Genomic DNA, 27,469 nt, shown 5'->3' on the forward strand with positions numbered 1-27,469 from the left:
CGTGACTTGCCCCACCTTAAGGGAGTCTGGAATGAGGCCTTGTTGCAGGGAGCTGTTGATGATTTTGGTCCAGAGAGGGAGGAGCAAAGGGATGAAGTCTTTTACAGCATTAGCAGGTAGAGGGTCTGTGAGGTGATTAGAGGGCTTCAAGGTGCAGAGCAGTTTGTATATTGTTTCTTCCGAGTAGGTATCGAAGTACAGCCAAGATGCCTTGTTTTTAGGTTGAGTGTTAGCCATTCTGGTGTGGTTGGGGAAACGGCTTACATCCATGATGAGGTCATTTCTTATGTTGTCAGTCTTTAGCTTAAAGAAAGCAGCGAAGGCTTCACAGTGTGGGGCGTCGCTTGTTGTGCTGTTTGATGGTAGGGGTTGTGTCTTTGTTTGGGTCTTGATTAGTTCGAATAGTTTTCTTGGCCTGTTTTTTGCTTGGTCCAACTGACGGCTGAAGAAGTCCAACTTTGTGCGCTTTATTTTCCTGAAGTAGGCATTTCTCCTACTTTTAAGCCTTTTGAGGTGCAGTGCTGAAGGGTCCGATCTCCAGGTGCGCTCTGCCATTCGCATAGTACGCCTGTCGTCATTGAGGCTATCGTCATACCAGGGGTTAGATGTTTTGGTGGAGACTCTCTTCAGTTGCAGCGGGGCGACTTCATTGACTATTGTATTCATAGATTCAAGGTAGTGGTCAGTCAGTGATTGAACATCCGAGGCACCAGAAGGGGGAAGGAGGAGATTGCCGATGTGGGGAGGCAGGGTAGATGGGTTAAGATTCTTCATGTCCCTCTTCCATGTTTTGGATTTGATTGGTTGAGCCGGGTTGGGTTTAACTTTTTCATTGATAAAGAAGGTGATAATGTGGTGATCTGACCAGTCGCATGGTAGAATCGCCTCCAGTTGTGTAGAATTCTCTTTGGCAATGATGAGGTCAAGTATCGCGCCTTTGTCGTGTGTTGGTTTATCGCATATTTGGGTGAGGTCAAGTGCATTGAGGAAAGTTTTGAGACTATTCACCACTGTGTCTTTCTGATCGTTCCAATGGAGATTGAAGTCACCCAGGTAGATTTGGGTGGTCTGCCGACCGGCATTGGAGGTGATCAAGTCCATGAGTTGTTGGGTGAATATGAGATTGTCACCAGGCGGGTGATAGATGAGATGTAAAGCACAAACTTGTTTGCCCTCACTGGTGATGTCGAGGCAGAGGAGTTCACAGGAGGGGAGGGAAGGGGAGGTGACTTTAGTAACGGAGAGGTTGCTCCTAAAAATGCATGCAATTCCCCCACCCTTCAGTCCTCTGTCTAGCCCCGGCACTGACGGTCTGCTCCTTCACTCCTCTGTCTAGCCCCGGCACTGACGGTCTGCTCCTTCAGTCCTCTGTCTAGCCCCGGCACTGACGGTCTGCTTTTTCAGTCATCTGTCTAGCCCCGGCACTGACAGTATTCTCCTTCAGTCATTTGTCTAGCCCCGGCACTGACAGTATTCTCCTTCAGTCCTCTGTCTAGCCCCGGCACTGACAGTATTCTCCTTCAGCCCTCTGTCTAGCCCAGGCACTGACAGTATTCTCCTTCAGTCCTCTGTCTAGCCCGGGCACTGACGGTCTGTTCCTTCAGCCCTCTGTCTAGCCCCAGGCACTGACGGTCTGCTCCTTCAGTCCTCTGTCTAGCCCCGGCACTGACGGTCTGCTCCTTCAGTCATCTGTCTAGCCCCGGCACTGACAGTATTCTCCTTCAGTCCTCTGTCTAGCCCCGGCACTGACAGTATTCTCCTTCAGCCCTCTGTCTAGCTCCAGGCACTGACGGTATTCTCCTTCAGTCCTCTGTCTAGCCCCGGCACTGACGGTCTGCTCCTTCAGCCCTCTGTCTAGCCCAGGCACTGACAGTATTCTCCTTCAGCCCTCTGTCTAGCCCAGGCACTGACAGTATTCTCCTTCAGTCCTCTGTCTAGCCCCGGCACTGACAGTATTCTCCTTCAGCCCTCTGTCTAGTCCAGGCACTGACAGTATTCTCCTTCAGTCCTCTGTCTAGCCAAGGCACTGACGGTCTGCTCCTTCAGCCCTCTGTCTAGCCCAGGCACTGACGGTCTGCTCCTGGAGTCCTCTGTCTAGCCCCAGCATGAACGGTCTGCTCCTTCAGTCCTCTGTCTAGCCCCAGCACGGACGGTCTGGTCTGTGAAATACACTATATGTAAAGTTCCAGCACTGAATCTGTAGCTTAGCAGTAGGTCTCTTCCTTGGGGACTGTGCTCTAGATGCTGTAAAGTAGTAAAACATTTTTGATGGCTGCACTTCAGATACCTTATGTAGTTTATTCCTCTATCCCCTCATTCAGCACCCAGATTGGCCTGGTCTCCAATACTTAACACTATAAAAATAAAATAAATCCATCTGCTAGCAGTCAATGTAGGACCTTTTATTGTAAGTATATCTAATGGAAAAACACAATTCTGAGACGCTGTTTCAGTTCATAAAGGAATGAGGAGTGGAATCAGCAATAACTGAGGATCAATCGTTTTTAGTGGAAAACAGGTATGCATCTTAGCACACAAAAATGGAGGCAAATGGGCAGCAGGAGAGTAAAAGCATACTTCAAATCTCAAAGGGTGATTCCAGCAAAGGTGTAACCGCACTTTGCTTGCATGCTTGAAGAATATCTGACCTAACCTTCCAAATACAGAAATACAGTCTGTGCACAGTTTACAGTCAGGATCATGAAACAAATGTTGAAACACAAAAAAACTTTTAAAACACATTTAAAGGATGTTTTTCTTGCATTTTGTTTGGAATGAAAAAAAATGCGTTGGGGAATTGTTGGGACAGTGCAGGAAGAACCAGGTAGGGGCTCAGAAAAGATTGGGACGGAAACAGAGGTACGGCATATAGAGAGGTAAAAAAGATCAGAAGGGAGATTAATCAATCAAATATTGAAGTAATAAACATGAAAAGAAAGGGCGAAGGAATTTGGAATAAATAAGGGAAAAGAAGATGGCCATGCCTAGGCTGAAGCATGAGGTGTCGGGAAGGAAGTTATATGGGGTTTATCTCGTGTTTTTGCTTCAAACATATGATTAACAAACGTGATCCTAACGCACAACATTAAAAAACAACTTTCTATCATCATTTAGAATAAGTTCCAAACACTGTTATGATTACAGTTACATAAGTCAAGAAAACTCGGCAAGATATAACCAGAAGGCAGTACATGTTACTTAAAAGGGCTGAGGTGAAAAGTCGACCTTTAAGATATCACCCCATATGAACAAAAATACTTGGAGCAACAGAGGTACTACTGGTTATATTAGGACTTTTCTAGGAAGGCACCCTGTAAACAAGATAAACGATAGTGGAGGGGGGAGACTTCCACAAGCCAAATGGTGCATGAAACAAGCCTGGAAGCAGGAAGTACCAGGAGAAGGGTCCTTTTGAAGCCATTGAAGGGCCCACACCACCTGGTAAAAGACACTACTCACAGGGGGGGGGGGGGGGGGGGAGGCGATGGAGCCATTCAAGGCCTCATACAAATTACAGAACAGAATTCAACTGGTGGGGAATCAGAAGGCACCCACTTTGCTACAATTCATCGCTCAAAAGAACCACCAGCCATAACACGAGCACATTGTTTAAGGTTCAATTACATTGCCAGGTACATGTCTATTTATGTGGTTTATACAATAGCTGCGAGTACTTTTGCTCTATCTGTAACTATAAATGTTCAGTTGTGTATCAAATGCTAAAGTCCATTGAAATGGTCTGAGCGCCTGCTGAACAGATCAGCGTATAACCTGTAGGTCATACTTTGAATTCTCACAAAGCTGGGCTGTGACAAATTGGGATGTTGGTTGACTGGGGTGTGAGCCCTGGTCAAGCAGCAACCACAATCCTTATCAGGGCAAAGCACAAGCCAACCCTACATTAACCTGTGCTCAACCCTCTAGTAGCTTGGCACAGAGCAGTCAGGCTTAACTTAGAGGCAATGTGTAAAGTACTTGTACAACATGTCACAATGTAATAAAAAGAAAAAACACACAAAAAGGATCCCACACTAAGTTAGAAAAATCGTACTTTCTATAATAAATAAAACAAGACCAAAATGACAAAAATCCATTTAGTAGAACTGGAAATCTTTTATTTTTACAGATTTTAGTGAAAATAACGCCCACAAGCAAAAAGCGCCAATTGTGGATATCTGGTCGCACCGGACCTGGACAAAGTCACAAGTTCAGTCCGACTGTGACAGCGCACGAGCCAGCTATAAGGACCCGCTGAACAAAGTACCTTTACTCCTGGTTTGCGCAGCATTGCAAGGATCCGTGCCGAAGATGTGTTCCGCAGCAGAAACAATGCGTCGGTTCTGAGATGTGGTGAGACTCCAATGCTGAAGGCCTGCGTCATCTCCGAGGATCCCGTTGATAGGGCTTGCGATGTGAAGTCCGACGCGGAGAATGCAGCGCCAGTTGGGCGATGCGCAGGTTACAAAATGCTGCAAGGCTGCAATGCAGAGTCTGGTGTCGTCGTTAAGGATGCCGTCAATGAGGGATGCGAGGGCCTTCGCCGGGGATGCATCGCGCAGTGGTGGTTCCGAAGGTGTTGTGGGCTGCGGAGGTGATGCAGGTTTTTGCGACGGGTCCAATCCACGCAGCAGGGGAGATGAGTCGGTTTTCTCGTCAGGTTTGCGCCGCGCAGCAGATGAGATGCATCAGTTCTGCTGGTACCACAGAAGCTGCAAAGCACCTCAAGCCCACTTCTAAGGGTCCAAGACTCGGGTGGCATCACTTGGCAGGGTAGAATCACAGATGACGTAGACCAGGTGCAGATGCAACGTTTTTGAAGCCTGTTATGTCACTGTGGCTTCAGATCAAGAGGCCAGCCACTCTGATACTCAGAGTCACTCTGGGTTCAAGAGATGCAGGTCCAGACCTTCTAACCCAGACATGAGAGCAGCAGACAGCACAGCAGGGCAGAAGTTCCTTCAGAGCAGCAGTCCATGCGAATGACAGTCTTTGAGCAGCACAGCAGTCCTCCTTCCTGGCAGAATATCCACAGGTCCAGAAGTGTACTGAAGTGGGAGTGTCTGAGGCCCGGATTTATACACAGTTGTGTCTTTGAAGTGGACAGACGCTTCTAGGGGCATGCCTCTGAAGTGCACAGGTGCCCTGCCTTCCCGATCATGGCTCCAGACTAACTACAGGAGATATGTATCTGGAGTACTCCAGAACTTGAGTCCTTCAGACAAGAGTTGAAAGCAGTTGTAAACTTACAGAGAGTTGATAAAATCCCCTGGCTGTCCTACACTAAAACACCTTGGCTGCTATGAGGATGGGAGACCTATGGACTAGCGCTGAAGAAACTAGCATGACAACTCCCAAGAAGGCCTTATCAAAGATCTTTAAAGAATTTAAACTTAATCAGATAAAGGCCAATTCCAATGCAGGCGTACTGACCCTATCTTTTTTAGAGGTAAAAGACTAATACAAGCTGGAATCTGTTCTTGATGTCATACAACCCTCCCTTGCAAAAAAACTGTACCTGCAATTCAGGTACTGTGTACTACCATTGCGCCTATTCACAAGTAAATGGGGAAATACTTTGACTCAGGACTGTCCATTCTGTGCAGATAAACCGGAAACAGACCAACATGTTTTATTCGTCTGCCTGGCATACAAGAAGGCTAGACACAGATGGTTACAACAGGTGTGTCGGAACCTTGGGACAAAGTATTGCGCTGCGGCCTATAGGATCCTAAAATATGATACCAGCCTGCCCATACTCAGTTACTCGCTACTTATTTTCTATGTGGTGTGTATGGTCATTTATTTTAAAAGTTGGCTATTGGATAATTTTAGTCTTTAAAAGCAAACAAAATGTATTAACGCTTTTTTTAACTATCTTTTTAAATGTTTTAAAAATATTAACTCTGAACTAGCTCCTTTTTATATTTAGAACTCTTCTTTCTCTGAATGTTGGAATGCACGCGCACTTTAATCATGTGTGCAAATTATGCTGTAATACTTTTTTATGTGCTTTTATGGCCAAAAAGACCGAAATAAAGATTTTTTTAATTAAATTGAATACAGGAGATATGCAGCCTTTTTTGTGGAGATAGGACACAGCCTGTTCAAGTGTAAGTGGGACTGCGCCCAGCACCTCTCTCCATCCTGTTGATGATGGTCCATCCAGTCACACGTAAGCTCCCCATTGTGTGAGGAATACACAAAGCCCAACTGTCACCCACACTCAGCCAAATGATGGCTCCAGGCTCCAGGCACTAAGGCCAGAAAATGCCAACTTTCTACAATGGGCATTTTTAGAATTGAAATTCAAAATCTGACTTCAGCATAAGTTAGGATTTTTAAGTGCAATTCCAGAGACACCAAACATGAAGGGGTTACCTGTTTCCATTTTGAAATTACACTAATAAAACAGTTAAGTCCAATGTTATACTATGAGAGAGATAGGCCTTGCAGTAGTAAAAAATGAATTTAAGAGTTTTCAGCTACCAGGACATGTAAAACTTAAAAGTACATGTTAAACTTTTTTAATACACTGCATCCTGCCCATGAGGCTGTCTTGGGCCTACCTTTCGGGTTGAATTTTATGTACTAAAAAGGAAGGTTTGGGCCTGGCAAAAAGGTTTAGTTTGCCAGGTCGAAATGGCAATTTAAACTGCACATACAAAGGCTGCATTGGCAGGCCTGAGACATGTTTAAAGTGCTACTTAAGTGGGTGGTGCAATCAGTGATGCAGGCTCAATAGTAACATTTAATTTACAGTCCCTGGGCATAAGTAGTGTCACTTTAGCAGGAACTTATAGGTAAACTAAATATGCCAATTGGGTATACGCCGATTTAACATGTTTTATCAAGAGAGTACAAACACTTTAGCACTTGTTAGCAGTGGTAAAGTGTGCAGTCCCCTAAAGCCCAACAAAAATGGATTCAGCAAAAATGGAGGAGTGAAGGTAAAAAGTTTGGGGGTGACCCTGCAGAAAGAGCCAAGTAAAACATGGACTAATGGGAATTTTCTTCTTTCTGAAGATGAAATAAGTAATGGCATTAGGTGAATACCATCTATTATTATGTTCAAGGGATTCCGTTTGTGGTGGCTGTTCTTTGCATAAATAGGGAATATGTTTTCAGCATTATTTTTCATTGCTGGGGTAAGCTATCGTAGAACCCATCCAAAGGCAATGTTCAGGTCTGCTATAAAAGAAAGTCTATTCTAGAGTGACCAGCTGATTTAGGTAGCTTGTGCCAGCAACTATCAAGGAAAACTGCACATACAATTCCTTGGTTTTGGAAATAACATCCTCACAACCGAATATTCTCTATCTGGGGTGTAGCTAGTTTTAGGCATTAAAGACAAAATAATCAGCACATATATTTTGGTTAAGGTGGTTGCTGGAATAAGAACTGCCACCACTGACAACTTAGTCAAAAGACTGTATCAGCTACAAATTTCTTTGACAGGACATACCACTCTGTTGAACATAGTCTCCGATATGATCTACCACCTCAGGTTTAAGCCCCTTCTCTTGTACCAATTCTTTTTTCACAACTGCCCAGGGATTCTGAAAAAGAGCAAAAGGGAACCTTCAACAGACATTAAGGGATAGAACCATCTCTTTCCACATTTAATGGCAAGGAGCATAAGCATAAAACAATCACCTTGTCCAACTTGTCCACTGAGGAGCAAACAGTGCCAAACATGTTTTCTGGAACACCACAAACTGCAAACATGCCTCCGAGAATCCGCCGGTCATTGACCTGCAAATACGGAATACAACATTTAGAATTTGCTTCTGCCATCTGATGAGACTCCACAGCTGTGTTACAAATTATGACATCAAACTATCAATACCATTTTCTTTGTCTCGGATAACAGCGTCCAAGCACTTTGGCTATGTTGGGGGTCCTCCACTTCTGTCCTTTATTGTGAAATGTATAGTGATAAGGCCAACAAAGAACGGTTTTGAGGCATGTGCTGGTGACGCTTGATGATTATATGTAGCGCCATTAGTCTAGAAAATTGTCTTAAGGACAAGCCTAAATAAATGGTGTGGAGCTTAGCAGTATGATCTGATCAGGCCAAACACTAGGACTCATAAATTTAGCTCATCATGAATAAAACAGAAGTCATTAATTCTTGTGCCCCACAAATGAAAGCCATTTTGCCCTTTAAACAGTGTAGTTCCTACATTCGCCTCTTCAAATAACAGATATCAGTTAGACAATCTTAGTCTTGTATGTGCATGCTGGGGTGACAACTCTAACATGAGGTAATTAAGTGGATGTGTCAAAAGAAGGGGCTAATTTCCATCACTCCTGTACAAAACAGTCTTTTGTACTACCGAGCTAATTCTGCAATGATGCACTATTATCCTGGTGGAGAGAGAGTTGGGGTCATGGTGAATTTCAATGCAAATGGCAAACAAGCATTTACAATGCAATAGGTCTCGCATTAGGAAAGTTTGAGCTATTGGTATTGTAAATGGCAAAGTTTTTATTTATGTTTCTTTTTTTTTAAATAGCGAAATTAATAGCTTCGTCATTTACATTGCCAATAGTTATAACTTTCGCAAATGTGATACCTATAGCATTTGTAATGCAATATGTTTTGTATTTACAAACCGCGAGAGGACAAAAAAAAGCTCCGGACCACCGCCTCCTCCCAGGCCTTCAAAAGGGACCTCAAAGTTCTCCTCCTCCAGAGACACCTCCAAAAGTAATTCACGTCCTCTTGCTATTTGTGAGGAAGACTTCCCACTACTGATAATTTCTACTTTCCTTGACCATGGAAGTGCCTTCCCAGTGTATGCCTGTGATTGGAGGGTCTGCCTTTTTGCAGTATTTTCCATGTACTGGTGTTCGGTGCCCTTTTGTAACATGCACACACCACTCTGCCCTTGCAACACACGGCTGCTACCTCTCACATGTCTTTGCCTTTGATACTTGCACAAGTGCCACCTTGCCCATGTAACGCTTGTTCCTGAGCCTGAGTGTCTAGCACTTATTGCAGGACTATACCTCTAATTATACTCTGTTTTCTCTTATAACTGCACACTTGTCACTTTCATTTCCTCTTGTGCACTTTTGACTACCTCATGTATTTTGGTTGCTCACAATTTTTACTCAAGTATTTTGTTTGCTCACAATTGTCACTATTACCTTATGTAAGTAACGTATGTTTTTGCAACCTGTTCTTTTGTAATGTTTCTCATTATTTTTCATTTCTGTTCCTAATGTGAAGTGCTCTGATGCCTTCGGGTAAAGTCCGCGCTATATAAAAATGCATAAATACATAAATAAATAAATACCGCCTTCGGGTAAAGTCCGCGCTATATAAAAATGCATAAATACATAAATAAATAAATACCGCCTTCGGGTAAAGTCCGCGCTATATAAAAATGCATAAATAAATAAATAAATACCGTAAATCAAACATCCTCGTCACTCTGCCGGCCTGCGTCCAGGAAGTCAGGCAGGCCGGCGCGACAACAGGAAACAGGAAGTAGGAGGGCGGGAGCCTACCCCGCCTCCCACGGAAGAGCCGCGATTGTTTGGAGCACCGGAGCAGGCAGGAGCCTACCCTGCGCCCCGGTGCCGAAGGAGGGAAGAAGAGTCCTGCTGCGGGCCCTGCAGCTGAGGAGAGCCGCCGCACGAAGGAAGCCGGTGAGTGGGTTGCTGAGCTGCGGAGGAAGCATGTGTGTGCGCGCGCGCGCACGCGTGCGGGGGGGGGCGCGGGCTGTGTATGTGTGTGTGCGTGCGTGTGTGTGTGTATGTGTCTTGGAGTGCGTGTGTGTGACTGTGGGGGAGGGTGTGTGTGTGTGAGCGAGTGTCTGTCTGCGCGCGCATGTGTACGGCGCGGGACGCGACGTGCGCGTTCGCGCACACGAATCCAGGAGAGAAAAAGCTTGTACACCCTCTTGTCCTCCTTCCCCCCAGACTGATCGCTATACGTCTCCAGCTGGACACATGCATCCTTGCAGGATGCATTGCCAGCGAGACCCAAAAAGCACGCTTGACCTATTTCCTGGTTACTGTCAAGAGAAGATAACTTAGATAAATCCTTAGATGCTACCATTTCCATCTTAACTTATGAATATCTTTTCACAGCACGATCTTTAGCAATGGCCAGTTTGGATTCCACCACTAAACATTATCAAGCACACCAACAGACTTCATCATGTTAGTACTTTAGAAAGTACACATTGTAAACAGAATTATCGAAAATGTTTTTGTAACTGATTACTAGAGGAAGCTTGATTATTTACCAGATAAGGCTAAAATGCAGGTGAATACACAAGCGCATAATCCAGTTTGTCCCTCAAACGGGAGAGTAATACATGTTTATGATTTATTTTCTCATATATATGCCAAGGAAGGTGACTCCCTCTTTAAGTCTCGCCTACCAGACAATTGTTGCTGTCTGATAGGAGAGACCTAAAGAAGGAGCCTCCTGTCTTGGCATATATGTGCAATATCTGTGTAAGACTGTCGTAAAAGAACAAGGTTTGAACCCTGAGGGGTAAGTTCCATAAGAAGGTTTATTCATTTTAGTTGTAGGCAAGTAAGTACATAAGTTCTTAGCTTAGATCTCACAATAGTTTCTATGATAAGCTCTAATGTAAGCCCTATTGTGAGCTCCACTAGGAGAAGCCTCCCTGCTGCTCAGCCCATATGCCAACTGACAGTCCAGCACCAACCAGGTACCCTAAAATTCAATGCATCACCACTCACACAGACATCCCACACAGTACACTCATACTGGCTAAGCAGCAGTTGTAACATCTTCCCCTTTTACGGAACACAATAACAATAAAGCGAGTACCAGATGAACATATCGCAATTTCATAAAACACACAAGAAAAATGCATGAAAACAAATTAAATGTAAAGAAAATATGGTATTGCATAACCATACAAGACTGTGCAATAACAATAAATGAATAAATAAATAAATAAATAAACGACGTAACCCACATCTCTTCTCTTTTCAAAACATAAGAAGAAAATCAGGCACTCTACCACGCCTCACATCTCATACCGAAACCTATGAGCCACAAAACACACAAGTTGGCCAGACTAGCATGAAAAGCAGCACACAGATATAAAAAAAAAACACATAAGTGGCGCAGCAGACAAAAACACAGAGCACAATGTAAACATACAGTGAACCCACACAGCAACAAAAGCAGTTCCGAACTCAAACAACCATTATATTTTTTTTCTAACTCTCACACTGATACATAAAACCCTGGGTGACTTGCACCCTCACAGAGAACCAAACATAAAAATATAACCAGTACAGCAAGCTGCGGGTGACATACGCCATTACAGTCATCCCAAACGAAAAAACACCAAAGTACAACGCACAACGGATGATTTAACTCCTCACAGTCATCCCACGCAAAACCTCTGGCGCAGAAATAGGTGACCTATCCACGCAGTCATCCCAACAAAACAACTCACCGAACTGCATCCACACAAACATCTGGAGCAGAAACGGGTGACTTAACCACACATAGTCATCACACCCCAAAATACAGAAGGTAGAACGTAGAATATTTCAAAACAAACCAGTAATTTAACATTCTCTCCCCATCAGACTAATACTAAGCACTCTCCACCTACGCCAGAAGCAAATGTAAAACAAATAGTCAGCATAATCAAATAATATAGAAAAGGTCATTTAAATTTTTTTTAAAAAAAAGAATATATTGGTAGATATATAATGACGAGGAAACGACTAACTGCCAACATAAGTTGTAAACAATATCCAGATATGTCTCCAGTGAGTGAAATCTCGCTCGAATTGAGACAAAACAAAACTGGTCCGGGTCCGGTCTTACCAACAACCCACAGTAGAAAGTTATTTAGCAGAACGTCAAGAAGTCGTCCAGCAGACATGTCACTCCATTCGCAAAATGTGCACAAGTAAGTACATTTTTACAGCGCTACCTCGATGAGAAGCGGTAGCACCCAACATAATGTCCCACTGAGCAGTTCCTGGGAAAGTAGAAAGACGTCGAAATTGTGGGTTTCCAGCAACAACGAAAGCCTCAGAGCACTGGGTACAGAAAATATGTGGCTTATGAATGTAAAGAGCCCACAACATCGAAATGATAGACTGTTGGCATCAGCTATCATACAACGACAAACAGTAGATAAAGAAAACAAGGTGCAGGCTTTTTGGTAAACTCGTGGAAAAGGCTCGACTACCGTAGAAGGTGAACACACCGTCTTGCTTAAGTAACCGAAACTGGCAGGTTGGCTGCCCTAACACGATGAAAAGGAATGCGCAAATGCTTTCTCACTATACAGTACCTTATTTACCCGTAAAATAAATTTGCCGACGAATTGATCTCAAACACTGAAATTGTTTCACAAATCGAAAATACTCGCCGAATGCAGCACAGCAGCAATGATTAGCTGCTACCGAAATAATGAAAGGACTACTGACGCAAAAGTACACCGAAGCAAAAGTACATTTCAAACGGTATGTTTTGTATTAAATTGTTTAACTTCTATTTAGCAAGTTTGTGTAAATACAACACGTCCTCAATTATTAAAAGAAGTACAATAAAAACTCACCGCCGCAGCCCGGCTTGTACAGGAAGCCAGGCAACCTGTGTTGGGACGGGGGCGGGGCCGCAAAAAGACAGGAAGCAGACGGGAGCCTACCCCGCGCTCCTGTGCCCGTCAGCCGGAAGATTGCCGGAAGATTTGCGTGTCAGCTAGCGGGGCTCCTGTGCTCGTGGAGAGCCCCGCCTGCTGCTGAGGATGACCCGCTGCCTGCCGCTGCCTGCCGCTGCCTGCCGAAGGAGAGAGGGAAGGAGAGAGGGACACACGAAAAGAACTCGGTGAGTGGGGTGTGAGGGGGGGAGGGGACATGTGCGCGCGCGCGCGTGTGTGTCTGTGTGTGTGCCTGTGTGTGCGTGTGTGCCTGTGCGTGTGTCTGTGTGTGTGTATGTATGCATGCATGCGTGCGTGTGTAAAAAAATCCGATGACTGGTGGGGGGGTTGCAAAGTGAAAGTAAGCAGCGCGCGTGTGGTGGCTGGCTGTGTGCGCAGGAGGCGACGTGCGCGTTCGCGCACACCAATCCAGCCTGGACTGCGCTCGTGCACCTTCTCGTCCGTCCTTCCCTCAAGACAGCTGACTATACGTCTCCGTCCCTGGAAGCATCCTTTGGATGCTAATTCCAGGGCGAGACCTAAAAAGCAGATAAGAGAAACAAGGAAAACTGAATATTTCTAGAATAAGATCTAAGGATCATTTTCCAAACAAAAAAATTTATATGGGGACAGATTTTGTAGATCCCTCATTTTTTTTGTTCTTAATAAACACTTTTATTTGAGTTTTAAGCAGTAGAAATCAACAAATACAGATATGAGAGAAGCAGCAGTCCAGTCAAATCCTTTAGACATCACTATGAGCGTTTTAAAAGAATTCGAAGTATCATAGGTGAGGAGTACAGTACCTTACATGGAATCACTTGCAGATCCCTTGTGGGGGGAAAAGCACAAGAGAAAACCACACTTCCGGTTCTTTGAGCAAGAAACTGTAAAGAGCACGGGCAAATGTGATATTTGTTCAAGGGTTGTCTTGACGCAATTAAAAACTGATGGATTTTGTTGGGTATTAGGACTCAGACCATGCTACACAGAGCAAACAAGTTAAGCAGCTGAGCACTACTGTGTCTCTGCTCCCCATGGGATTTGAGCTGTTTCACCAAGAGAAACAAATTGGTTGAAAACTTTGGCAATTTACGGCATATGTTCCTATAATAATTGGCTAGAAATTAATAGGTTTTCTAAGAAGTTGTGAAGAGACACTCACAAACTACTCCCATACATCTGCAAGAAAGCGCTCTTTGGGTCTATGTTGTAATATGATAACAGAATCCAAATCTGCATAAATATTCACTAAAATGGTTTTGAAAGAGACCAGATCCACTGTCTTAGATAGACTTCAATCGTCCACTCACCATGAGGTCACAGGGTGACAGGAAAGTTACGATTTCACCAACATTCTTGGCACTTTTGGACTCAATCATCCCAATTGTGACTTGAATCTCCTTCAAGTTTACTGATAGATGTCCTGCATGCCTCCCATTCCCTAATGCCAGTTCAGTCAGAGAGAGCAGAAGCAACTCCTGGATAAAAAATATCCGAGATATTTAATCATCAATGTAGTTTTTATGGGTTAGCCATAGAAGCAGCAGGATAAAGGACAAGACGACCACTCCCTCCTTTCCTGGAAACTGAGCAACCTGTTGGAATTCTCGTTATTGTCTCAACCTCACTATTACACTGTTATTGTTTTGGCTGTCCTTATGGGCTTTTAGTCAGACCTTAAACGCTCTAACTCTATAGGATCTCTGGATCACAATTTTTTTCTCTTGTTGAAATACCAAACTTGCCTCTATTCCTGCTCCTTTGGGGTTCTGCTACTTAAGGCCTTCCTGATTATGAGATTCCTGGATTTTGATGTGGAATTAGTGGAAAGACAGAATCTTTCACTACGGGGACATAATCTCAAAATATACATTTTGTCCCTCAAATGCGGAATAACTATACAGACATGGGGAACAGCCCTTAACCGCGTGTTATCCTTGATTCTTCAAGCAAAGCTGTCTTACAGCGCCATAAGGAACGAGGTGGTGTCAGTACACTGCTTTCCCTCTAGCTTGGGTGCGAGAGACTTATGTTTTAATGTGTTTCACTGTGCTGCTATTTGCGTTTTAAAACTGACTTTGCTGCTAAACTTGTTTTAAAACTAAAAGCGAACATTCACTATCTCCCACTTACCACGCATCACGGGGAATCCCGGTGGGACAATCTAGGCCGCCACTTTGCTGAGGTCGCGCTCTAGTTGTTGGGGGCATTCTGACATAAATTAGACGTGCTGCACGGACGAGCCGCTGGCACGCCTAAGGCAAGCCCACCTGCGCCCGTCAGCGTCCCGGAAGCGGACAGCGCCAGTCATGCTGCCCGTTTTTCGGCGGAGCTGCAGAACGATCGCCTGACTTTTAGCCGTGCAAAAATTATGACTATTGGCTCTCACATGCGTAACTGTGGGCGACAATGGATGGTTCTGGACATTATTTTTAGCACATGCCAGCAGTGCAACTTCTGTTTTACGAAGGACTTGGGTACTAGCACTCCCGCCAATCGCGTCCCTTCTGCTCCACAAAACTCTCACTGCATACGAGCTGCCCTGATTATTTCCCGCTCCATGGTGAAACATGCCCTGGTCATCTTTGAGCTTTTGTCAGATAATCGGTTCGACATATTATTCATACCAGAGACATGGTTCAATGAATTCTCTGCACTGGCTATTGCTTTAGCCATGCCCAGTGGGGTAAAAAATAGCAAGGGCAGACAGCAAAACAGGCAGAGGAGGAGGGGTTGTGGTAGTGTTCAGAGAAACCTGGGTTTTTACGCAGGCGGAGAACCAAGACATCGGTAAAGGGGAAGCCCTAGACTTCTCCCTCACCATATCTCCTCACTGTACGTTGGGAGGCACCCTGACAGATCGTCCCCCTGGCCCTTCTGGCACCTTTCTGAAGACCTTAGACAAAGCTATTGTGCCAAGAGCTTTGCAATACTCGAATTTCCTACTTTTGGGGGACTTCAATATCCATTTGGATTGTGCGGAGGCCACCGACAAGAGGGAATTCAGTGATTCTTTGAATCTTGCTCAACTGACCCAATGGATTAGCTCCTCATCCCATGGGGGGGGGGGGGGCATATTCTAGATGCAGTCTGCTCCAACTTCCCTCTAGTTGCCCAGGAACCACTTCCCGTTTCCTGGTCCGACCATTTTTTTATCCAATTTTCATGGACTATTCAGACACCTTATCCGACCATGAGGTCACTTAAGGACAGACCTCCCCAACGAATTGAGCCCGCTGCCCTGTGCAGAGTCCTGTCAGACACCCACCCTACCGCTTCTAAGGACTTGACTGATGCTGTGGGGGGTTTCAATAACTGGATCTCACAGGCTGTGGAACACCTTTCCCTACCTGTATGTATGTATGTATGTATGTTTGGATTTATATAGAGCTTATAACCCAGGGGTCTCTAAGCGCTTTGCCTTGGGAACCCGTCCTGGCTTTTCCCTGTGAGATAGCCCCTACAGGGCATCCCCAAGGTGAAAGCCAGGCATCCCGCCGCGGGGGGCCGTTGTGGAGATTAAGCAAGCTTAATGCCCAGAGTTGCAGAGTGTGAACCCATGATTAGGTCAGGCACCGAAGCGAGAATTATCGAGTCCGTGGACATTTGAGCTCGAGACCCTGCCGCGTCGGGAATTGAACCCTGGTCCCGGGTCTGACCTCTGCTTCAGGGTCTGCCTGCTCTAACCAGTGAGCCACACTTCTCCAATGGTCAATAAGAGAGTAAGAAACACTCCGTCCATACCATGGTTCTCTGACGAGCTTAAAGAGCTAAAGCATTCATGTAAAAAGCTGGAGTGCTGCTGGAGACAGGCCTACTGCTCATTGGCAAAAATAATGTAATACTAAGGAAATCCCTGAAAGATTACTATGCCGCTAATAAGAAGGCCAAAGGCAATTTTTACGCGGAGCGCATTCGAAAAATAACTCAAAAGAAATCTTTTCCATCATCCAGAGTTTTCTTAAGCCTTGCGCGGAACGTATTGCCTTTCCTGCCTCTAACTCTTGGTGTGAGAAGCTGTCCAGCTTCTTTATAGACAAGATCCAATCGATCCAGGACAGCTTCGGGCCAAGTATTCAAGTGCAGGAGGAACACCCCTCCCCGACTGCCCCGGCCCCTGACCCAGCCCGCACTACCCTGACAGCTTTTTCACCTATTCCCCTGTTGGATACATTGGCCATTCTCAAATCTCTCAAATCAGGTTCCCCAGCTGACCCGTGCTTAGCTAGGCAGTTACCAGCTGTGGCGGAGGTGGTTAACCTTGAAGTGAACAATATCATCAATTTATCGCTTCAAACCGCTATGGTTCCACCGGAGTGGAAACAGGCTAAACTACTCCCCCTGCTAAAAAAGCCCTCTTTAAACCCTGCTACACTAGCCAGTTACCAACCTATCTCACTTCTTCCGGCTGTGGCGAAGGTGTGTGAGAAGGCGGTCCACAAACAATTTTCTAAGCGTTTTTAGACTTCTGGTGTCCTTCACTCAGCCCTGTCGGGATTTTGGGCCACATACAGCACTGAGACTGCCCTGGTTGAGATGTCGGAGCGTATCTGCGACTGCCTAGACTCAGGTGGCAGAGCGGCCCAGATTTTTTTGGACCTCTCTGCCGTCTTCGATACAGTGCACCAGCGCCAACTTTTGGCCCGTCTCTCTAATATTGGAATTTCAGGTTCGGCGTGTGATTAGATTGAATCCTTTCTAGAGAATAGAACACAGCAGGTTTGGATGCCTACGTTTTCTTCAGCACCAAGAAAGGGGACTACGGGAGTTTCTCAATGTTCAACTTTGAGTCCCCTTCTCTTCAACGTATACATCACGGCGTTAATCTATCTGGCCGAAGAGCTGGGTGCAAAGATCATAGCCTACGCCGAGACTACCCAGCTCCTCTTTACGTGGAAGGAATAAGATCTGTCCCTTGATCTAGCCAAAAACTGCCTTGCAGCAGTCTTTAAATGGCTTGCGGGGGCTCAGCTCAAATGCAATGAGGACAAGTCTGAGGTACTCCTTTATGGGTCCTTCCCTCCGCACTTCAGGGATGATCTTTGGCCAGCAGGTTACCCCATGCCTAACTCAACGGGGAGTCCAGTGAAGAATCTGGGGGTCTGGTTCAGTGAGGACCTCAGATTCTCTCCACAGATAAAAAAAACCGGTCGGAGTGTTCTTCGGCACACTGAAATTACTCAGGAAATTCTTGCCACTGCTGCCCGGATCAGCAAAAGAAATGGTGACTCGTGCCCTCATATTGTCGCACATCGATTACGCCAATGCGTTATATATTGGCCTTACCGGTTATAAGCTGAAAAAGCTACAGACCATTCAGAATGCGGCAGCGAGAGCGTTGTTGGGCATTTCTGGTAAGTCTAGTACAACGCAAGATCCCTGGGATTTGCATTGGCTCCAGGTAGGGCAGCGCGTTCTGTTTAAGGCCCTCACCCTTGCCCATGGAGCCTTATACAACTCCGGGCCCTTCTATCTCAGGAGACGCTTTAACTTCTATGTGCCTCAAAGACACCTACGCTCCACAGAGCAATGCCTCGCCGTTATCCCACGCTACCGCCTGGCTAGAACAGGGGCCGCTCCCTCTCATTCAGGGTGGCCAAAGCCTGGAAGTCTCTTCCATACGTTCTGCGAAACATCCAAGACCTTAGGTTGTTTAAAAACCTTGCTTTTTAATTAACATCCAGCCTCATCACACGCCCCTCTGTAGCTGTCAAACTGGCTCCCGCGCCGGGACACTCCTGAGTATCCGTGCACGATATAAAGTCGTATAATATAACATAACATACCATTTTTCTGCTAATCAATTCTGGAGATAAATATAAGTGGGAAGCGTGGGGGAACATGGTAAGGAGTGAGATTTCAGTGAGAATAGGACGGGGTAGAGCAGGTTGAGAAGTCTAAGCAATCAAGGTCTGCTCCCTCCCACGTGGTGTACTGGTTGGCAATGGAAGGGGCTGCACACAACCACAGTCATTGACTTGAGGCTGTCCTTCATCCCAGGAGGATGGAGTGAGGCCCGATTTATTTGCTTAGTCTGTACCTCCATGCAGATGTTGTGGCAGGTGGGGGCCCTAGCTGCTCCAACCAGAATCACTGGCCCAGGGCTCTGGATAAGACTACATGCATACTTGCATTTGGCCTTGCTGCTTCAGGACGTAGTCAGGAACAGAAGGGGGACTCCAGGAAAGGCCTGGGCCTACCCGGGGCATGCGTTATTTCTCCCTCCCTGGTGCTATAGTAGTTTGGTTGGGGCCAGGCTTGCTCGTACTATCAGCCCCTGCAGCAATTTCATACAGTGCAGATCTGCACCTGGTGAAACGAGGCCTGGAGTCTCCAGGCGTGGTATTATGGAGTATTGTGTATACGGATACAGGTTTACCAGATCTTGAGTTTGCAGATGCAGTAATTCCGGACCTCGAGATATCTAGCCACTTGTGATGACAAGTTGTAGATTATCACCACTCATAATCAGGTGCTTGGAGTTCTGCACTCATCCCTTGGGTGAAGCCATCTCATTAACCTACAGTGGTGGAAACAAATTACGATTCAGCAGGTTAATACTCTGCTATAGGTGGTAATTGTGGGACTGGTGCAACAAGAACACAAGTGGATACTGCGTTTTTCCCTCTCCTACCCCTATATTGGCTGTTTTCCTAGGGTCTTGTACTTATTACTTGTTCTTCAAGAGGGTAAAGATGCCCTTCCTTTCCCTAAACAATGGAGGGGAAGGATACATGAAGATTATCTTCATGTATGGTTTATGCAATGCTGTTTTTTTTCCTGGGGAGTAGTTATAAACAAAGACTGCAGGAAGTGAAGAAAGGCCACCTTAAGCTAGTAACTAAATTTGATAGTGATAAACTGGAGCATTAAGAGACAAAAACATCAAATAAAGATACTGGACTTGAATGGCGGTTCAAGGCTCCTTTAACAGAGAATAAACAGGAAAAGGAAACAAGAAACTAGGAAGTAACATGCAAGTGAAATGGTAGCCATGATGGATTAGTAAGTAATAATGATCATGGTGGAAAGGAAGCCATTGTGGACTGGGAAACAAAAATACCATGTGACCACGAAAATATAAAAAGAACATGGAAGCTACCAGAAAATAGGAAGTCACACACCCGAAATTATGAATGTGATGTGAAACACAGTATGTGAAGGAAAAATAGGAGACTGCACTCTGAGCTTCCACAAGCATAAGCTGTGAGGCTGCATGCAGAAGACAGTCTGACGTCTTCATGGTTACTCTTGGGCACAGTAGTAACTGCCTGCTCCACTGCCTGGGATTAACTATTTGAGTTTGTCTCCATGGTATTGTTGTGTGCAAAGAACTAAAAGTACGATAAGGAAGTCTCTTTCTAGAGGAAGAGCATGTCAAGCACATTGCCCCCCGAAAGAAACTGAACTGCAGAATGGGGCAAATGTGCTGGGGGCTTCCCCTTGTCTGAACACCACAATCAGCTCTGACAAAAGTAGAAACCATTCCATTACAAGTTGGTGAACAAGAACATCCTGTCTTCTATCAAACATGTTGTCAGAATCTCAACAGAACTCTAAACACTCTCATGATATCAGAGAGTTGATTACTGTGCCACAGCTCGATTCCCTTTTCATCACGAAACCTGGCTCAAGGAATGGTGTAACCCTGAAATTGCTGTAGCACTTCTCCACAACTATACGATTTGCAGGAAAGACAGAGAGGAAACTAGTGGAAGGGGGTTGGCTATCATTTTTCGTGATTCCTAGCAGTGCATGAATTTTGACCTCGACTCATTGAAGGGAGCAGAAAGCCTAGGCTTCGGCTTCACATTCAACGCCTCCTTCTCCTTCACAGGAGGCTTTATCTACTGCCCACCCGGCCCTAGTTCTGTTTTTTCAGAATCACCAGGAAACACCCTAAGTCACTTTCAGCTCAGTTACGCTAATTTCACCCTCCTAGGAGACCTCAATCTCCATTTAGAATGCAGAAATGAGCCTGGAGTGGACAATTTTCTCGAGATAATAGAATCGCTCAGAATGCACCAATTAGTCGTTACCTCTACACACCAGCCAGGTCACACGTTAGCTGGAGTGTGTTCTAACTCTACCTCGCTAACGGTCGACATCCCTATTCCTCAGATATGGTCAGATCACAAATTTATGCACTCAGTAGCAAGATGCCAGTTCCAAAACACCTCGCTAAGCAAGTACCCTCCCCTCACCAAAGACGCAAGTGGGCCCAATTGATTACCAACCCAAAGCTGCCTATTGTTGCTCATGCTTCCACGCCTGTTCTAACTGGTAAAATTAATTGTCCAACTTTCTCGAAACTGCCAAGATCCTTCATACACGTCAATCAGGCTTTCGCCCCAAGCATTCAACGGAATCTGCACTATTGGAAATAGCTGACACATTAACATCTACTGCAGACAAAGGCAGGAAGACAGTTCTGATTTTGCTCGATCTGCCAGCTGCATTTGACACCATCTCATATGGCATCCTCCTTGCACGGTTAAAGAATAACGGCATCTCAAACGCATTTTAAACACAGCATTGGCCTGGATTAGATCCTTCCTCACTAATAATAGACAATTAGTGGCCCTAGGAACATTCCTCTCCTCCGAACGTCCTATTACATCTGGAGTACCACAGGATTCCCCTCGCAGCCCTCTGCTATTTAACATATACATGGCCTCTCTCATCTCCTTGATATCATCTTTCAATATCGAAGTAACATCATACGCTGATGATACGCAATCGATCTTATCCCTTGACAAAGATTCTGCTAAGGCAGAATCCAATTTACAACAGAGGTCATCCAGTGGGTGAAGCTTAAACATCTCAGGTGTAATACAGATAAAACTGAGATCCTCCTGATAGGAAATGCAGAGGCGTAGCTAGAGCTTGTGGCGCCCGGGGCTATCCTTCAGATTGCCGCCCCCCTGGGTGGGTGCTGGAGAAAAAGGACAGCGAGCACCTGAAAGAGGTCCGAGTGACACGTAGTATCGCCACAAATAGTTACCTTGATCATGCAAGTTTCATGCAGATACATGACACAGCCCAGGGCTAGACAGCCCCCGTCCCCAAAATAGTGCCGCCTGGGGCGGACAGCCCACACTTCGCTATGCCGCTGAAGGAAAAGCAGAAGGAAACCTAAAAAACTTACAGCAGTTCTAGCTACCCTGTTTGTGACATCTCACTCATAATATCACAGCTTGTGCAGGACCCTTGTCCCCTGTCCCCGATCTGTCCCGTCCATGACCTCAGCAATGTCTGCAGACTGGTCCACCACACTGGGTTTGACCACAATTCCCCTGGCAGCACCTTCAGGATACTACAGGTGAGTCCAATGCACCTGATCACTAGACTAACTTTAGTTCTGAAGTTGGGGCAGTACCAGGCCGGATGAGGGGGAAGAGGATTGGGAGTGGCAGTAAGTTAAAAACAAAGCTGGCAGGACAAAATATGTTTATTCTGTCCCAAGTTTCGATTGTCTTCACCTTCAGGTAACAGCATATAAAATAAAGGTTTAAAGATAAATCCAAGTTAAAGTAATCAGTAGGAAATGCATTTGTTTGCATTATAATATTTTATTGATTAATTCAGTCACTACAGATGAGTGTAACCAGACAGTAAAGGAATAGATTCCTGGTGGTGGTGGTGGTGGTGGTGGGTAAGGAGTGGTGGTTAACTACTTATGTATTTAAAGTGCTACAATGTCTTAGCCTATGACTTAAAGCACAATGAATATGCAACTCATTATTTTAACACAGTATAAAATGTTTTTGAAGTGTCACATTTCGCTGTGGAATGTCTTTCATAAGTCACTACATCAATGGAAATATCACATTAGCAATGCGAATACTTGGCAGCTATGATATTAACCACCTGCGCTACCTCACACAAATGAAACTTGCCACTAGATGAAACTCCCATCTCTCTCCAGCAGGTAAATTAATCACCAGAGTTTACTTGACACTGGGTGTTGCCCAAAAACTGCTCAATATTCAAGGAACATTGCAGTGCTTTTAACACCTCTGTACTGCTACAAAACTGCAAAAGGAATATGCTACTTTCCAGTATGCATCTGTTCTTGGCATGTAGGGCTGCAGACATTCATATCTGTGCATAGTGTTGCGTCCGGATGATTGCACTTTGGTGTCTTGGAAGAGTCTTCGAAGTATCACGAGATAGGTGACTCCTCCCCTGGACTACAGTGCGCATGGGCATCTTCTCCATCCTCAGATTGTTTTTCGCCATTGTGGCAGAGATGGAGATAGGAAAGTAAGAGATGGCCATACCAAAGAGAATGCTGCAGCTGCGACAGGCACCGGGGAGGAGGGCGGGCGATATGAATGTCAGCAGCCCTACACGCCAAGAACAGATGCATACTGGTAAGTAGCATATTCCGTTCGAGGAATGTGGGCTGCTGAATTCATATCTGTGCATAGACTGAATAGCAGTATCTCCTCTAGCGGTGGCCACCTGTGCCAGCTGCAGATGTTTGGAAAAGAGTTTTGAGGACAGCCTGGCCTTCAGCAGCTTGCTGTTTTGCTTGCACGTCTACACAGTAGTGTTTAGTGAAAGTGTGTATGGTGGTCCAAGTGGAAAGCCATGGATGCCCCCATTTTCCGAGTAGAGTGTGCTCTAGGGGGGACTGTTAAAGTGCGTTTAGCTTTGACATAACATATTTGAATGCATTGAACTATCCATCTGGCTATTCCTGACTTTGAAATAGGATTTCCTTTGTGCTGTGGTGAAAAAGCAAAAATAGTTGTTTTGTTTTTCTAAATGATTTAGTCCTGTCCACATAATAAAGTAGAGCTCTTTTTACATCTAGTGTGTGTAGGCCTCTCTCAGCTACTGACTGTGGGTTCTGAAAGAATACTGGCAGTACAATTGCTTGATTGATATGGGAATTGGATACAACTTTAGGCATGAATTTGGGGTTTGTTCTAAGAACTACCCTGTTAGCATGTACCTGCATGAAAGGTTCTTGAATTGTTAGTGCCTGTAATTCGCTCACTCCTGTGAGTGAGGTAATGGCAACTAAGAATGCAACCTTCCACGTTAAGAATTGTAGTTCGCATGAGTGTAAAGGTTCGAAAGGAGGTCCCATGAGTCTGGTAAGCACGATATTTAGATTCCAGACTGGGGAAGGGGGGTGTCGTGGAGGGATAACCCTCTTTAAACCTTCCATGAAGGCTTTGATTGCTGGTACTCTAAACAGTGAAAGGTGTTGCCTGTTTTGAAGGTATGCTGCTATAGCAGCAAGATGTAGTCGTATAGAAGAGTATGCTAAGTTACTTGTGTATAAGTGCAGCAGTTAACATATAATGTTTTGTATGGAAGCGTCTAATGGGTTGATTTGGTTATTGTTGCAGTAAATAACAAATCTCTTCCATTTAGCTGCATAACACACTCGTGTGGTTGGTCGTGTTGCCTCCCTAATGATGTTCATGCAGTCTGGGGGCAAGTTAGGGTATCCGAACTCTAAGATTTCAGGAGCCAGATCGCTAGGTTCATCTGATTGGAATCTGGGTGTCTTATTGCTCCATGGTTCTGGGTTAGAAGATGGGGAGCAAGGCACAGTCGTTGATGAGGAACTACTGAAAGTTCTAGGAACGTTGTGTACCATGGTTGTCTCGCCCATGTGGGAGCAACTAGGATTAGTGTGAGTGAGTGTTGTCGCAGTTTGCGTGCCACCAGCAGTGCTGGGGGAAAAGCTTACGCAAATCTGCCTGACCAGTTCATCCATATCGCATTGCCCAGTGACAACGGATGTGGGAACCTGGCGGCAAAGTACCAGCATTTGGAGTTTTCTTTTGTGGCAAACAGGTCTACCTCTGGGTGACCCCACTCTTCGAAGAAGGGCTGGAGAACTTGGGGGTGAATCTCCCTTTTCGTGTATTTGTTGGCTGTGCCTGTTGAGCAGGTCGGCAATCTGATTGTCCTTCACCGGGAGGTGTTCCGCGAGGAGAAAAATGTTTTTGGGAATCACCCATCTCCATATGCTCTGTGCCAGATGGGACAGCTGTGGAGAGTGTGTTCCCCCCTGTTTTTGGATATAGTACATTGCGGTCATGTTGTCCGTTCGGATCAACACCGTCTTGTTGTACAAGTATTTCTGAAAAGCCTTCATGGCTAGGAATATTGCTAGCAACTCTAGTTGGTTGATATGCAGCTGTTTCTGTTTGTTTGTCCAGAGCCCTTGTACTATGTATTGAAGGAGATGGGCTCCCCAGCCTGTCAGTGATGGGTCCGCTGTTAGTACTAGTTGTGGAACTGGCTCTTGGAACAGTCCCCCCTTGGAAAGGTTTTGTGGGTTCCACCACTGCAGAGAGTTGTGAGTGCGACTGTCTACCAACACTAGGTCTTTTAGTTCTCCACGAGCCTGGTTTTATTGCCGTGCTAGGCATTCCTGTAATGGGTGCATTTGGAGTCTGGCATGGGGGACAATGAATATGCAGGAGGCCATCATGCCTATGAGCTGCATGAAGACTTGAGCTGGCAAGGAGTGTTGTGGCAGGAATTTGCGAATGAGTATCTACATGCTGGCTATCCTTGCTGAGTTTGGATATGCCTTTGCCACTGAGGTTTTTATAGAGGCTCCAAGGTATTGCTGTATGTGGGAAGGCTGCAGATGCGATTTTGTGTAGTTGATTGAAAAGCCTAGGCTGTGTATCAACTGTATTGTTTGTGACGTGTGTGCCGCACACTCTTGGTACGATTTTGCTTGTATTAGCCAATCGTCCAGGTAAGGGTACACATGGACGTGTTGCCTCCTCAGATGTGCCGCCAATGTCGCTAAGCATTTTGTAAACACTCTTGGAGCCGTGGTAACCCCGAAGGGCAAAACCTTGAATTGGTAGTGTTGACCTTCTATTGTGAACCTTAGGTATTTTCTGTGGGCTGGATGGATGGGTATATGGAAGTACGCATCCCTGAGGTCTAGTGTTGCTAGGAAGTCTCCTTGCTGTAGCAAGGGGAGCACTTGTTGTAGTGTGATCATATGGAAGTGCTCCGACAGTATGTATTGATTTAGGGGTCTGAGGTCCAATATTGGTCTGAGGGAACCGTCCTTCTTTGGAATAAGGAAGTATAGGGAGTATACTCCTGTCCCCTGTTGGTGGAAAGGGACTTGCTCTATGGCCCCCTTTTCCAGCATGCATTTCACCTCTTGTTGTAGCAGGGTGATGTGTTCCGTGGACATAGGACGATGTCTGGGTGGTATGTTTGATGGCGTAGAAGTCAGTTCTAGGCAACAACCAGACTGGATAATTTCTCTTACCCACCTGTCCGTGGTAATTGCGTGCCAGACAGGTAGGAACTGCTGTAGTCTGCCTCCGACTGGTGTTAAGTGGTCCGGAGGCAGCGTAATGAAGTCACTGTTTTGTGGCAGTGGAGGCTCTGGTGTTATTGCCTCCACGCCCTCTTCCCTTATTACTGTTACCTCTGTAACCTCCCCTGGATGTGTTCTTATTGAAGGAACCTTGTGTGTTACCTTTGTATGAGGCAGATGTTTGCGAAGCATTACCTCGTGTGTTTGCTCTGTATGAGGAGCGTCGATAGGAGCTCCTATGTTGTTGAAATTGCAAAGCACCCATAGATTTTGCGGTTTCAGTGTCCTTTTTCATTTTGTCCAATATGGTGTCGACAGCAGGGCCAAATAGAAAATCAGGATTGACAGGTTGGTTAAGAATGGTGGACTGCACCTCATTCTTAAAACCGGAAATACGCAGCCATGCATGTCTGCGTAGCAGGACGCTAGTATTAATTGACCTGGCTGCGGTGTCAGCAGCGTCGAGCGCACATTTGATGGAGGCGTTTGATATGAACTTTCCCTCCTGGATGAGATCATTGGTTTGTGCTTTAAAAGGCTCAGGTAGGTGTTGCATAAGGCTTTCGAGCTGATCAAAGTGCGCCCTGTCGTAGCGAGCCAATAGGGCTTGTGTGTTAGCAATCCTCCATGAGTTGGAGGCTTGTGCAGCTACCCTTTTGCCTGATGCCTCTAGAATGTTTGACTCTTTGTCATGGGGAGGTGCTTTCCCTGTAGTCTGAGAGTTGGCTCTTTTTCGTGTGTTTGCAACCACCAGAGAGCCTAGTGGCAACTGGCCCTTGATGTAAGTAGGGTCTGAGGGAGCTGGCCTATACTTTTTCTCTATTCTGGGATTGATTACCCGTGCCCTGGCTGTATCCTTAAATATGTCAGGTGCATGTTTTAGAACTCCCTTCAGCATTGGAAGCATTTTGACACTTTTTTCTGCAGTAGTGAATGTGCCAAACAGGAAGTCTTCCTCCAGAGGGTCACTATGCATATCTACATTATGGAATTGTGCTGCCCTGTCTATGAGTTGGTTGAAGACCACTGTGTCGTCTGTAGGTGACGGCTTAATAGGATAAGTGGATACATCAGGGATGGGATGGGTGTCATAAGGGTCTGTTGGCTCTTCCCAAGGTTCCTCTTGGTTAGGATCTTGTGGGAAATTATATTGAGGCTGTGGCTCATACCCTGTGTCTCCCTCATCGTCCCCGTGGTGTGAAGGTGAGGAAGGAGCAAAAGGTGTGGTAGGCATGATAGGTTGAAAAGGGATGAAGGGTCTTGAGGGAGAAGTCCCAAAGTCCATTTTCTTCAGTGGAATAGGTGAATCTGGTACAAAGTCCAAAGGCCTCTTTTTCCTATGCAGGATGGTAACTTTACCAGTGTCTGGGTTAATATATATTTTAGCTTGGTCGTCTGATGGATCTGGGTGAATAATTCTTCCGCTACAGTCCTGGGTTTAGTGTTAGACTTTTTCGGGTCGGTAACACTTGGTTTTTCGACG

General features: G+C 45.5%; 1 protein-coding gene across 3 annotated transcripts in view; it reads right to left on the bottom strand.

Annotated features, from left to right (window-relative positions):
* The window catches only part of LOC144769396 (histidine--tRNA ligase, cytoplasmic-like), a 292,971-nt gene that overhangs the window by 76,640 nt on the left and 188,862 nt on the right, over window positions 1–27,469 (bottom strand). For all 3 annotated transcript variants that reach the window (XM_078653452.1, XM_078653450.1, XM_078653451.1), the window contains 2 exons: window positions 7,654–7,752; window positions 7,463–7,556 (listed from right to left, as the gene is read on the bottom strand). In XM_078653452.1, coding sequence (XP_078509578.1) covers window positions 7,463–7,556; window positions 7,654–7,752 — 193 coding nt within the window. The remainder of the gene's footprint in view (window positions 1–7,462; window positions 7,557–7,653; window positions 7,753–27,469) is intronic.

This window comes from Lissotriton helveticus, chromosome 7, assembly GCF_964261635.1.
Source record: "Lissotriton helveticus chromosome 7, aLisHel1.1, whole genome shotgun sequence".
Lineage (NCBI taxonomy): Eukaryota > Metazoa > Chordata > Amphibia > Caudata > Salamandridae > Lissotriton > Lissotriton helveticus.